At 36.0% G+C, this 15,073-nt stretch overlaps 2 protein-coding genes across 3 annotated transcripts; one reads left to right on the forward strand and one right to left on the reverse strand.

Moving 5' to 3' along the window:
- Positions 3,342-5,301, forward strand: LOC109713368 (the record flags this gene model as incomplete). Its single annotated transcript, XM_020237419.1, is given in 2 exon segments — positions 3,342-3,741; positions 4,810-5,301. Coding segments are annotated over 2 exon segments (381 nt in total). The 3' UTR covers positions 5,015-5,301.
- On the reverse strand, positions 6,759-11,022 carry LOC109713367 (IST1-like protein). Of its 2 annotated transcripts, XM_020237417.1 has the most exons (7): positions 10,644-11,022; positions 10,378-10,510; positions 8,968-9,071; positions 8,714-8,885; positions 8,021-8,161; positions 7,781-7,881; positions 6,759-7,657 (listed from the first exon to the last, which is right to left on the reverse strand). In XM_020237417.1, the coding sequence occupies exons 1-7, from the start codon at positions 10,745-10,747 to the stop codon at positions 6,991-6,993; spliced, it is 1,422 nt and encodes a 473-aa protein (XP_020093006.1). In that variant the 5' UTR covers positions 10,748-11,022; the 3' UTR covers positions 6,759-6,990. The 2 variants fall into 2 exon arrangements, with proteins under 2 accessions (XP_020093006.1, XP_020093007.1); XM_020237418.1 differs by having other exon boundaries at positions 10,378-10,746.

Consider the following 15,073-nt stretch of genomic DNA (forward strand, 5'->3'; position numbering starts at 1 on the left):
TATTCAGTTAGACTTTATATTTCCGTTGTTTATATATATAAATATAAATTATTCAATATAAAATATATGTATTCGAGTTGTTATCGAGCCGAACACGAGTGAACTGACCCCAACTCTAAGTGAGAGATTCAATTTCGAGCTTATTTCGAGCCGAACATGATGCCGGTTTGAGATCAGCGAGCTGGATTGCCATCCCTAGCCCAGCCCAGAGGGTAGTGACCAGCCCTAGCCCAGCCCAAAAGATAAGAAATAAAATAAAAGGTAAATTTTTAAAAAAGGGATAATTGCTTATATAACCTTCATACGTTTGAAAATATCCGATTTACTCCTTTTTTTTTCTTTTTGTTCTAAAATACCCCTCATATGTTCCATCGTTATTGCAAAATACCCCTACAGTTAAGTTAACTTGGGTTAAACGTGAGTTAAACATCTACCACAGTTAAAATTAAAATACCAATTTTGCCCTTAACTTAAGGGCAAATAAGAAATATTGGTGACGGTAGAGGGGTATATTGGGAAAGACCAAAAGTCAAAATACTTTTTGTGCCCTTGACTTTAAGGGCAAATAAGAAAGACAGTAATGGTGGAAGGGTATATTTAAAAAGGCAAAATAGTAATTTTACAGAGATAATAGAGTTAATTAACAGATTTTAACTCTAGGGGTATATTAGAAATATGTTAGAACGTAGAAAAGGTATTTTCAATATTAGCCTTCTAAGAGGAGTAAATCGGAAAGTCGAAAATTTTTCAGGGGTATATAAGCAATTGCCCCTTTTAAAAAAATTAACACTAGAAAACAGTGCACATATATGGATCTCACTTCTTAATTGCGTATGTTACTATAAAATAAATTATAAGCAATTAAGAAAAAAATATGCATACGAAACTTTGCGAAACTAATAGACCTTTTTAATTTAGCTACTTATCGAAATCAAAATTTTAAAAAATTAGGTAGCTAAATCAAAATGGCCTATAATTCAAGTGTTATATGCATTTACCAAAAAAAATTTACGCCCGAACAAATGTTACTGTAAAATAAATTATATTTATGTTTTTCTATATTATACGTGTTTATTCTAGGCCAATTTGCATAAAAAATCCACTTATTTTGGGGTTTTGCAAAATCGGGCCACCTTTTTCCTTTTTGCAGATTCGGTCCGCTTTTTCCGCCGCCTGACCAAAATGCCCCTCCTATACAATAGCCTCCCGCGTATTTCTTGACATACGTATACTGCCCTGCCGTACGGTCTGGCGCGCATTAATTGACCGCTTATTTCTCGGAACCCGGACAACATCCGACCCCGCTATTCGCCAGTCCCGCTGTTTCCTGTTCTGCTTAAGACTTTACGAAATTTTCGAACGCTATTGACAAAAAGTGCGCGCTCCGCAACAGGGATAATAGTGCAATGTGAAGTCTACGAAATGAGAAATGGTGCAACTGACCTCTATAACAGTGCATCCTAGCCTCGTTCCAGTGCAAACAAACCATAATCAGTCAAAATTTAACNTCATTTAATGCGCGCCAGACCGTACGGCAGGGCAGTATACGTATGTCAAGAAATACGCGGGAGGCTATTGTATAGGAGGGGCATTTTGGTCAGGCGGCGGAAAAAGCGGACCGAATCTGCAAAAAGGAAAAAGGTGGCCCGATTTTGCAAAACCCCAAAATAAGTGGATTTTTTATGCAAATTGGCCTTTATTCTATTTGAGTCTTTTAATGAGCTAAGATAACAATCGATTGTTTCTTTTAAATTTCACAAACTTTTTTTTTAAAAAAATACAAAAATTACACTATTTTTTTAAATATCTCTCTCTCTTTTTGAGGATAATTAGGTAATCTTTGTTTTTAGGTTACAATCAAGACCCATATTTTTTAAAAAACATTTTATCATTTAATTAAAAACAAACAAGTCAAATATACTTTTTTTTAAAATCTATTTTCTTTACTTCTTGAAAGAATATATCAGAAGTGAGATCTCGGTATCTGTGCATTTTTTTTTCTAGTATTAAATTTTTATTTTTTAAAATTTTATTTCTTATTTTTTTGCCTTTTTGTATTTTTTTTCCTCTGATCTCTCGAGACCTAAGAATAAACGCTACCATAGCGAGTACTATAGAAATTAGGAAAAACTTCAAATACCATCTCTATAGTTTCGCACTTTTTTATTTTAGTATTATGTGGTTTAAAGTATATCAATTTAGTACTCTGTGGTTTCGCACTTTCTCACTTTAGTACCCTGTGCTTTAAAGTGCATCAATTTAATACCCTATGATTTCATTTTTCTCTTTACGTCGGCTCCACTGTTAATATTTTGTTAAATTATATACAAAAAACTTCAGATATCCTACCTAGGTTTATCGAATATTTACTTTATTACCCTTTAATTTTAATTTTGTCACTGATTTTTTTCCCTCGTTAATATTTCGTTAAATTATATACAAAAAATTTCAGATACCCTATCTAGGTTTATTGAATATTCACTTTAGTACCCTTTAATTTTAACTTTGTCACTGATTTAACAAAAAAATTAGTGAAATAGATAATAAAAAGAGAAAAATGAAACCACATGGTACTAACTTGATACACTTTAAACCATATGGTACTAAAGTGAGAAAGTGCGAAATCACAGGAGCTAACTTGATACACTTTAAACCACAAGGTACTAAAGTGAGAAAATACGAAACCACAGAGCGGTATTTGAAGTTTACCCTAGAAATTATTTTTACCGTTCTAGCTAGTTACTGAAGAAGAAAGAAATATGACGGTATTTATCACCCAAATGTTCCTTTCACGTAAAATAAGACATTAGCTCAAATAGTTGATTTCCGACATCATTATATGATAAAAAGTTATTGAAAAAAAATTATTGGTAAAATTATTTTTAACTCAATTTGAGATATTTGTAACTATTTTTTTTTTTAATTCGTTCCCTGCTCAGGATCCGGCCCATTTACCATCTATTTTATGGGCCTGACATTTATTTCTTTCTCTAATATTTTTCTAGTGGAGGTTCCCGGCCTCATCTCGGTACAATCTCATTTCTCTTTCTCCTCTTTTCCAACGAAACCCACGCACTTCGTCGTTCTCTTCTTCCTCCTCCTCTTCGTCTTTCTTTTCTGAGGAAATCGATCGAGCATTTGGTGCGCGTCCTGGATCGGTCGACGACGCGCGCGCGACCCCTTCCTCCTCCGAGCCGCGGCGGAGCTCCTCGCCTCCGCCTCGCGCCTCGGCATCGTCGTCGTCTCCGACTGCAATCGATCCCCGCCGGAGTTTGAGATCGGAGGAGAGAGAGATCGATCGAATCGATCGATCGAGAGATCGATCGCTTTGATCCGAGCGGCTCGCGTGGATGATTGGATCTGTTTGGTAGAGTGGAACCGATCGAGCATCTGGTGGGCGTTTTCGGTTCGGTCAACGTCCCCTTCCCCCTCCGCCCCGGGGCTGATCTCCTCGCCCCGATCGATCTCCCATTGAAGGGGGAGAGCTTTGGATCTTGAGATCGGAGGAGAGAGATCGATCGATCGATCGATTGCTCGCTCCCTTTGATCTGAGCAAGTATTGTTGATGATCGGATCTTCTTGGTATTGCGAGAGAGAGAGAGAGAGTATTGAGAGAGAGAGAGAGAAAGAGATGATAACGAGATCGAATATGGCGGAGCAGCTGCGGGAGTACCAGATCCGGTCTGACCACGACTGGGCCACCGTCTCCTTCTTCACCTCCACCCCCAATTCCTCCTCCAGGTCGGTTTTCCTACCCTTATTAGGATTTAGGGTTTACTCATGGCTCTTCTTTAGATTTGCTTCGATTTATCTTTGATATACCGTTTAAATTGGCAATGTTAGATGTTATCCCAAAAGATCGATTTGATAGGAAAACTCACCAAATGGTTTTAACACCACTATGTATTGAAAGTGAGGTAATAGAAGAGATAACGTACAAGAATTTGTTTGTACAATTACTTAGTAGATGTGAGAATTTAACCTAAGACCACTTGGAAATTGGAATTGGGGGATTAAGATCGGCTTTTGTTGTTGAAAAGATTAATCTGATAGAGAATGGTTCAAACATACTCTTTTAAGTTAAACACCCCCCCTGTTTTGATTCCTCTTTGGTGTACCGTTTGCATTGCCGATGTTTGATGTTATTCCAAAGAACGATTTGATAGGAAACAACTCGCGAATGGTTTTAACACCACCTAGTGTATTGACAAGTGAGGTAATAGAAGAGATAACGAACTACAATTTGTACCAGTATGTAGTAGATGTGAGAATTGAATCCAAGACCACTTGGAACTTGGAACCGGGGGACTTGGGATCGGCTGGTAGAGGATGGTTCAAATATCTACAAGAATATGGTGGAAATAGGGTGAACTATGCACTTGCATTATAACAGAGGTGACAAATGAGAAATGTGAACTCCACTTCCAAATCCACCTTTGGTATCTAGTTAATAACATGGTGCTGTGAATTTAGTTTATATGCTGCATCCTCGATTTACTTCTCTTTAATCAAAGCTTTCACTGTGCCTGAAACATTCTTCCATTATTTGTGATCATTTTATCTGCCTATTGATTGGTGTGAGCTCCATACTTATTTGTAAATTCAATTGTGTAGGAACATCTACTTAAACTAATTCACTGGATCTGTCATTATATATGTATTTTTTTGAATCACAGATTGTTAGAATACACTATCGTAGGAGAATGTACATGAACTTATTTTTACTTTGTAGAACTTAACAAGATTCTTCCATACATATCAACAATTCAAATTTGCTCAGTATTCTTATATATATTTTCATGGATGCAGGGTCGATGTGCTGTTTGTGATACTGGAGCTGTTGATGTTTGCTCTCCTCGTTTTCTCAGGAGTCTCGTTGTATTTCAGGTACATGAGGCTTGCCTTTTTGTTTATCTGTGCTACCACACTCATTTTTGTGTGCACAAAAATAACAAAACAAGTGAGACAAGACCGGAAAATTAAGAGAAGAATGCTCCTCCCACTATCAATGTAAAACTACAGGCAATAGTTTTCTGGAATTGACTATTATATTCCTACTGTTGATTTGAAAATTTCCCATTTATAGTTTCGTTTTTTTTTTTTTTTCATTTTTTCTTTTTCTCATTTGTCATTTTGATTGAAACCTGTGATTGGAACCCAAATTTGATATATGTTATCTTTGAGGATGATGATTGTACTAGACATAGAATACTATTGCCAAAAGACTTAAAAAGAGTGGAATTAAATAGGTATATATCTCTTTCAAATGTGCGCCTTGAATAAAGAATATCCAATTGCTAAGATACAAATGAATTTTTAGTTCAAGGAATTTCGCATTGCACTGATTTGTGCCCTTCTATAACGTACGAAATGTCTTCTTATCTTTTTTTTTTTTTCTTAAAGAAGCTCTTTTGTGGGGCTGGCCACTGTTATGCTCACTGTTTCTTTCCGTGTGCTTAGCTAGTTTTCTGCTTGCTGTTATTTTATTCTTTAGCCACAGTAGTCAGTATGATTGCATGTTTTGGCTGGCTTCTGAGTTCTTAAAGCAGAGGTTTCAATTGAAACATTGTTTCTTCTGCCACAGAAGGCAGTATGTTGTTGGGAGAGATTTCAGTGAGCAAATTGTTACTGTTTTTCTCAAACAACTATACTCAAACAATATGTATGCAGAAGCTTATAGCGCGGCCAAGTATGTTCTATGGGTTTGTTTGACCCTATTGTAGGATATAGTGTTGTTAGATAAAAATGTTATTTTAAGTTAGACTTCTAGAAGAAGAGTTATAATGAAATTACCCCAAAAGCTTTCGTTTTGAATAGTACTAGCAGCTCGGAATTAAAATCCTGTTTGGATGTTGGAACAAGTTATTCAATAATAGCTTGTGGGCAATAAGATTTTCTTTTGTAATAATCTTCTAAGAGTTTGCTTTAAATGCCTTACAAGATCTTGGCAACCATGGTTTCTTGGGATGTTTTACGTTCAATATGATTTATCTTGTTCCAAGAAAATGAGTAGGGAGGCCAAATATAGTACGCCTCCATTTGCGTTTGTTTATACTCATATACTAATTATTGGAGCCAATGCTTTTGCTTTTCGGCCTCATAATCACATTCGTCCTTCCCTCAAACGCAAAAACTGTATACTTCTGCCCAATATTTTACTAGATATAATTGTAGTTGAAATCAGAAGCAGAAATAAAGACCAAATAGGGTGACAATTAGTAGGTATGCTACTTGGTATTTCCCTTCATTGTTGTGCTAGGATCTCAGAGATCCTCTCAAAATGTTGCTGATATGCTGGCAATCATGCATGGCACCAACCCGAATGCACTTAACATTCCATGGGCTCATTGATGTCTCATCAGCTGTCTAAACCCCCTATTATCTGGTAGTGGTGTTTGAGCTTTCGTATTAAATCTTTTTCACAATTGATGTCTCATCAAATCTGGTATTGATGTCTCATCAGATGCTAGTGTTTATCACAATTATTGCATACAGATTCATAGCTCTGGCCAAAATGCAAGAAACACTCCTATAAATGTGGTGATTTTATTATTGCCCCTGTAATTGTACTCCAACCTACAAGTTTTTTGCAATGTATAGTACCCATTCTTACTCTTTATAAGCTTGGTAACAAAAGTATGCAACATAAGAATGTAAACAAAGCCAAGCTAAGCCAAAGTCAGCTTCTCAGGCACATAATGCCATAGAATACTACAGATTGTCATATATTGTTATATAAATGCATGGAGGTATCAATGGAGCGCCAAATGAGTTCAACAATTTCTCATTACATAACAAATATGGATGTTTCAATTAACTACTCAAAGAATATGTTCCTGGGCAAGATATACATACAGAAAAAATTATAGATAGAGAATGAAGACCAGATCACTTGACTTTACCATACACATATGTTCCTAAAACCAATATATCTCAACCAATTCAAGCATGTAAATGGAAGTAAATGTGACGATACCTTCAAAAACTGTTTCACCTCTTGCGAGATTTGAGAGCCTCGAAGCGAGCAGTGAGCGCGTCGTAGTCGGGCAGCTTTGGATGAACATGGGAGATCGGGCTTACCTTATTCAAATCATTATTATTACCATTCTCTCTTTCTTCAAAGTGGTCCGTTCTAGTTGGTACCAAAGGAGGAGGAGGAGGTCGATTGGGCGGCCCACGGCTTTCCATTGAACGACGCCTCTCTAATTCAACTGCTTCATCGCTTTCCGAATCAAAACCATCCGAATCATCAAACTTTATATCCGAATGCACTGTTTTCGCAACACAACTGTTCCTTCTAAGTACCTTCCTGTCCCCTAATTCATCACTATCAACAGCATTGTCTTCCGCATTGATTGATCCATTAAAGCTCTGCGAACTGAAGATCTTCATATTATGCTTGAACTCATTCATTGACAAGTCATTTTGCCTGTTCAAAGATTGTCTTGGCGGTCCGTCTATAGTGCTAGGAGTAGAAAATTCATTTTTTGAGGTTTCGAAACCAACTGGATGATTATATGAAGGTGAGTTCTGATTGGCGAGAAAAGCTGCGGCTTGTGCAGCAGAAACTGCTTTTTTCGCGAGCTCTGCAGCTGCCTTAGCAGCCGAAGCACTGTCCTTGAACTGCACTGCTGAGTTTTCATTCTCATTGTAATGTCTGTGACACATGTAATGATTTGAAGGATAGAAGTAAGAGCTCAGTTTCCAACAGTTTAATGAATCAATAGATTGAGGGGGGGAAAAGTGAAGGAAAATAACGAAAAACAAAAGAAAAGAAAACCTGTGGCTAGTATAATTTGGCTGCACATCAGGTGGTGGTGCTGCTGCTGGACTTGACTTCATAGGAATGCTAGTGGCACTGACGAATGTGCACGGGCCATCCTGCATTATTCATTGAAGGTAAATCAATTGTTTTGTTACCAGGACTGTACTGCAAAATATTGTAGTATTTACTAACATATTGCAGCACGAGAGAGAGAGAGAGAGAGAGAGAGAGAGAGAGAGAGGTGGTTAAATATACTAGACGCTCTTCGGGAGGTTTGAGAAGCTCCTGCTCAGTTTCTGCTGCATCCCAGTCAACCTGGTATTGCTTCGCAATCTCCTTCAAGAATTTCAGCTTCACCTCACCAGTAGGCTTCCTAACCGACAGCTTCTCTATCAACTTCATAAAAAGAAAGTATTCTGTTACTGGCTAGGTAGATAGAAAAGCAAGAATTAAAAATAAGAGGAAGTTATGTGCAAACATCAAAAGATTGATTCATGCTGCAATCGTAAAGTAGGGTATCGCATATATAGGATCTTGTAAGAGAGAAAATAGTTCGGTGATGATATAAATCAATGAAAAAATATTTCAAACCAGTTTCTTACAAAAAGCAGCAGAGAAATAAAAAAATAAATGAAATAAGGAGTTGCGAAGCGTCATTTAGCAATTATAATCAGGCTAAAATGCAATAAATTCCCACAAAAATCACGATGTTCACTTTGCCACCCTTAAATATCCAAACATATATGCTACCCCTTTGAACTTTAAGCTTTTCTCTTAGTTTGCCTTAGAAGATAACACTGCTCACAGGTCCATGGGAGTAATATGTATGTGTTAACATTTCTTGGGTGGCGGGAGCAATGCGAAGGTTGTGATATTTGTATGGAGATCTCTTGCATTTCGGCTTTATAAAAAGATTGTAAAATATGCCGGACGGCCAAAATCATTTACCAAACGATTTACACCAGAATTAGGGCGTAGATCTGATGCAGCAGCTACAAAATCCTTTCCGTATTTCTTTTCAAAGATGTCACGAATTCGGCCAAGTTCAGGGATCTCAGAGCACCTTGGAGCAGCATAAATCAAACTAGAAATCCCTTCTTTTAAATCAGCAGGGCATTCCCTTAAAAGAGGATAGAGATTAATTATACATGCATCCCTAAACAATAAAGCTTGTGATTAAGTATGCGGAGATTTAAACAGACCTCTGCTTTGCAATGATAGGAAGACGCACTGCAATCAGTTCACAGAAAAGTTCGACGATCTCATTAGCAGCCATAATGTTCTGCTCTCTAATCACATGTTCAACCTACAAATCCATTCAAACATTGCAATTACAACAGAGTACCATCTTTACACCTTTTAAGGGGAAATTCTATACTATTTAGAGTTGTTCGTGCAGAGGTTTCATAGGAAATCCATTATACCTAAATTGTGCGAAAGACGCAATAATAAAATATACTTAAAACAGTGCAAAAGAATAAACAGGTAACCAAATAAACAATAAGCCAACATATCCCTTTGTTAGAGCTAATCTTTGCCTTTCAAGGATAAGTTAGATCCTTCAACATGAAGGGCACGGAACACAAAAATTGGATCTATGGCCAGCATTAGTTTATCACATATTAGTGCATCGATTACACAGTATTTGACATTGTATTGCCAAAATAGGGTTTACAATTTCATCAACCAGTTCAAAGACGGTTAATTTCATGAATAAAATTTAGATGAAAATGCTGTTTAACCACTTCATGTTATTATGTCTCCTCCCAATTGTCTCTTTCATATCCATAGGTTGGTAGTTCCTTCTCACTTCTCTGTTTTTACTTAAATCCCAATGTACCATGTGCTCCTCATTGATTTTTGGCTGTTTCCACTCCAATAATAAGTAACATGAAGATATGAGTCCTACATACTCTTTCATCTGGTACTTTAAATTGTGCCTCCAATAATGTATTTTCCTCTTCAGATTGCTTGTCTTACTATGAAGAAAATGACTTCGCTAGCTGGAAAACCTCCTAATAAAAAGGGATCAAACAATTTCAAGAACTCGAATTTCCTTCTCTATCAATAGATTTCTGGAAAGAAGATATCCTCAAACTGATAAATCCAAGTATATAGTAAACATGAAACTAGTTTGGAACTCAATCCCATCTCTATACACACTTGGCAATTTCCCATATCCAGGGCATCCTATATACATACATTCTCAAGATTTTCCACATCCTTTATTCATCAAAAATTCAAGATTCCTATTCCTAAATTTTACACTAAAAATAGCATTTCGGTACCGCTTTCGCCAACGGATTCAAAGAGCTCATAATCCTGTCATGTAAAATTACGAAATCCTGCCTCTAATTACCCTGTTCACGAAAATCACAAATCGCCAACCAATTCCCTATCAGCACAATATGATTTTAGATCAAACATTATTTTAAAAAAATTAAACAACCATTTCAGCTGGGGAATAACGCAAATTTGCGTTCAAACGGCCAAGAAACCCTCATTTGATACTCCATAGACCATTTGCTACGCGAAGGTCGGATCCAAACCCTAATTAAGCAACAGGTAATCAAATCGAGAAGGGGGGAAAAGAAGCGGGGAAAGGATCGTACTCGGATCCGCGCGGTGTCCTCTTGGCGCGACTCGAGAAGCGCGGCGATGTCGCGGCGCATCTGCCGCACCTGCGCCTCCCGCTTGTTCCGCAGCAGCTTTATCCTCGCCGTCGCCATCTGCGCCTCCGTCTTGCTACCCTCGTCCATGTCGATCCGATCATCATCATCATCATCATCATCATCATCATCATCATCATCAACAACAACAACAACAAGATCACGAGAGAAAGAAGAAGAGGAGGAGATGGATCGAGCGGTGGAGATACCATTTGGAGGGGTTGAAGCCGCGGCGGAGGAAGGAGACGGTGGCGCCCATAAGCTTGCGGAGAGCGCGGAGAGCGCGGAGAGGGGATTTCGTATCGGGCGCCATGGGAGCGGGGGAGGTGGAGGTGGAGACGGAGAGAGAGAGAGAGAGAGAGAGAGAGAGAGTGGGGTGTGTTGTGGGTGAGTGGTGTGGTGTCGGAGTAACGGTAACCCTAGAGAGAAAGGGTTTTTATTTGAACGAGCGCGGTGTGGGGCCCACAGGTGCGTTGGAATGTGTGCGAGCTCGCGGAGTCGCGTTACCCGCGGCGAGCATAAGAGGCGCAGGAGCCGCGACTTTAGAGGCGGTGAATCATCAGGATCGAGCCTTCTCAAAAAAAAATTTATAAATAATTTTATAAAATTTGTATTTATAAGATTGGTTCTATTTTCGTCACGCAAGTACCTCGCGAGCATCACGTAAGTGTGGTGCTAGATTAAGTTTAATATGATGAATTATTCATCGTATTTGAATACAGTTAATAATTTACCATCTCTTTTTTAAATCATAAACTTTAAATTAAGGTTTTAAGTGCCCGTCGGCACGGAGTGTATCTATAGTGTCGTACCGTACCAACAAGATATCGGTACGATACAGACTCCATGCCGATGGCACAGCTCAAAACGCTCTATTTTTTAAATTAGTACGTAATTTTCTCGATAAAGTTATAAAGATGTGATAAAACAAATATAATAAATAGTTAGAATATTTTGTTGCTAAAGAAAATAAATATTTCATGCTATTATGTGTTGGTACACAAGAATTTTTTTGACTGGCACGCATTGGCACGGTTCGGCACTCACCGTGCCGGCAAGTTTCCAATACGACTCCGTGCTACAGCACTTAAATTCTTGCTCCAAATAATACGTAATAATATATAGAAAAATAATGAAATACGGTGAATCATTCACCGCACATTCGCGTAGCGTTTACATAATAAAATACGGTCAATCTTATAAATATAAATTTTATAAAATTATTTTTTTTTTTGGAAAAACTTCAAATACCGCCACTTTAGTTTTGCATTTTTTCACGTTAATACCCTATGGTTTGAAGTGTATCAATTTAGTACCATATAGTTTCGCACTTTCTCACTTTAATATCCTGTGGTTTAAAGTGCATCAATTTAGTACCCTATAGTTTCATTTTTCTCTTTTCGTCGGCTCGTCTGTTAATATTTCGTTAAATTATATACAAAAAATTTCAAATACCCTACCTAGCTTTATCGAATATTTACTTTAGTACCCTTTAGTTTTAACTTTGTCACTGATTTTTTTCCTTCATTACTATTTCGTTAAATTATATGCAAAAAACTTCATATATCCTACATAGCTTTATCGAATATTCACTTTAGCACCCTTTAACTTTAACTTTGTTACCGATTTAACGAAAAAAATTAGTGAAATGAATAATAAAAAGAGGAAAATGAAACCACAGGGCATTAACTAGATACACCTTAAACCATAGAGTACTAAAGTGAGAAAGTGTGAAACCACAGGGGCTAACTTGATACATTTTAAATCATATGATACTAAAATGAGAAAGTGTGAAACCACAAGAAGGGTATTTGAAATTTATTTATATATTTATTTATTTTTTAAGAGAAGGCTAAATGCAAAAAAAAAAAAAAAAAAAAAAAAAAAAAAGGCCGATGGGGTTGGTGAGACATTGAGGTGAGGGGAATGGGAGAGTGAGCGGATCACGCTCCTTCCCATTTTGAATTGGGATTCGGGGCGCCCCTTTTTAAGGCCCCATTGTTTGTCCCTAGCAACTTGATTACTAGCTAAAAATAATTTTTCGTATAATTAAAGTTTTTAATAAAAATTTATTTTTTATTTATGAAATTATAATTATTTTTTTTCTGTTTATTTAACTAAATTTTTTTTTACTAATTTAGGAGAGGGTGAAAAAAAATTATAATAGTTACACTCATAATAGAACTAATTACGAGATCCAAAAAAAATAGAATTATATATAAATTTAATATATACGAACTGAACAATAGACAATGGAAGATATGAGATGATTGTGGAGGAGAATCTGAAATACAAATAATAAGATTCAATTTAATGTAACTAATTTTTATAAAAGTATATAAATAAATTTATTTTAATATAAATCAATTTCATTGATTATGCTTTGACTTTTAGGTCTTTTTGTATAAAAAAACTCACTAGTTTTGAGATTTTATAAAAATGAGTCACTATTTTAGATTTCAGTGATTAGGCACGAATTTTTAATAAACTGATCAAAATATTTTCATCTTTTTTCTCTCATTTTTTTTTCCTGCTCGTTTATTTTTCTCCTTATGCTCCCGTTTGTCTTCGTCCTCGCTGTTTCTCTCTTCTTCTGCTTCCTCTTGCTTCTCCTCCTCCTCCACCACCCCTACATCGATGTCGCGTTCTCTCCTTTTTTTTCTCACTCATTTATTTTTCTCCTTCTGCTCTTGTTTATGTCTCTCCTCGTCGATTCTTCCTCTCTTTCTCCCGTTTCCTCTCTCTCCTCCTCCTCTATTGTCCCTATATCGACACCACACTCCGCTCTCTTACCTCGCCTGCAGCTTTACCGTCGCCAGCTAGGATATGGTATAGATTGCATAGGTGAGCTTGTGGCGGAGCACAAAGCTGCAAATGATGACGGCGATGAGAGTACCGAAAGATTTTAGCAGGACAGAAGGGAGAGCACATCGGGCGGGGGGTTGGCTGCGGCAGAGCGCGACGGAGGGCGAAGAAGGGGCACGATAGCGAAAAAAGATATAAAGGGTGAAAAAATGAGGAAAAAGACTGAAAAGAAAAAATATATATTTTTTAATCTTGTGAGGAAAAAAATATAGGGAAAACTTTAAATATCCCATGTGGCTTCGCACTTTCTCACTTTAATACCCTGTGTGGTTTAAAATGTATCAAGTTAGTACCTTGTGGTTTCGCACTTTTTCACTTTAGTATCCTGTGGTTTAAAGTATATCAAGTTACTACCCTGTGGTTTCGCACTTACTCACTTTAGTACCATGTGATTTAATATTTCGTTAAATTATATACAAAAAACTTCAGATACCCTAACTAGGTTTATCGAATATTCATTTTAGCACCCTTTAATTTTAATTTTGTCACTGATTTAACGAAAAAAATACCTTGAAATGGATAATAAAAAAAGAAAAATGAAACCACGATGTACTAACTTAATACAAAAATGAAACCACAAAGTACCAACTTGATATACTTTAAACCACAGAATACTAAAGTAAGAAAGTGCAAAACCACTAGGTACTAATTTGATACACTTTAAACCACAGGGTACTAAAGTGGGTACTAAAGTGAGAAAGTGCGAAACTATAGAGAGGGTATTTGAAGTTTTTCCAAAAATATATATTGCTACAGGAAATACCAAAAATTAGAGAAGAAAGAAGAAGGAGCTGAAGTTACACTGTTTAAAGTTACACTTTTAAGATGAAAATTGCACTCTTTCCGGCGAAAATTGCACTCTTTAAGCAAAAGTCGTACTGTTTGAATGAAATTTAAGCGAAAGTTATACTGTTTGAAATAAAACTTGTACTATTCGAACAAAAGTTGTACTCTTTAAGTAAAAATTGCACTATTTAAAACGAAAGCTATAGTTTTTAACAATGTACTAATAAAATTTAATTCTATGAATATATTTAAAAAAGTTTGAAACTCTATAAGGATACTTTTCAGAATAACATAACTTTATAATGGTGATTTTTATATTAGCCTTTTAAGAAAAATAAATATGAAAGACATGAAAGTTATAGGAGCAAATAAGCAAATTAAATTATTTTTTATNATAAAATTTCAAAAAAAAAAAAAAAAAGAGAAACCTTTTAAGGTCCTTGTTTTTTTTTACGTCTTTTTTTTTAGGAAAAAAAATTTTTAGTGAGAAATTAAGAGGTGTATAAAAATGATTTTTCAATCTTTCTATACATTAAAAAATTGATGACCAAAAAGAAAAAGGAAAAAAAGCTCTTAACTTATCGCATTAATCATCACATTAATTAATCCTTATTTAAACTGTTTTAAAGGTAGTAATATAAGCAAAAATTACATGACATGAGAAAAATTAGCTAGTTTCGGACACTTTCTCTATCTATTTTAACTGGTTATCTAAAATAAGAAAAATGTAACAACTTATATTCTATTTTGATCACTTAATTATAGATAGATATTGGGATTTTTTTTTTCCCCTCCAATTTGTTAATTTCATGCATATATATATATATACTTACTTGCACCATTAATTTGAGGTCAACTATTAGGTAGGTAGCTTTTGACTAGAAATTAAGTAATATTAATTTCTAAGTACATTTAAATTCAACATCATTTATCAAGACTCAAATCCTAATTAGGAAAACAAAAGGAGTGACTTTTAATTCCCATGGTC

This window comes from Ananas comosus, linkage group 7 (genome assembly GCF_001540865.1).
Source record: "Ananas comosus cultivar F153 linkage group 7, ASM154086v1, whole genome shotgun sequence".
Classification (NCBI taxonomy): domain Eukaryota; kingdom Viridiplantae; phylum Streptophyta; class Magnoliopsida; order Poales; family Bromeliaceae; genus Ananas; species Ananas comosus.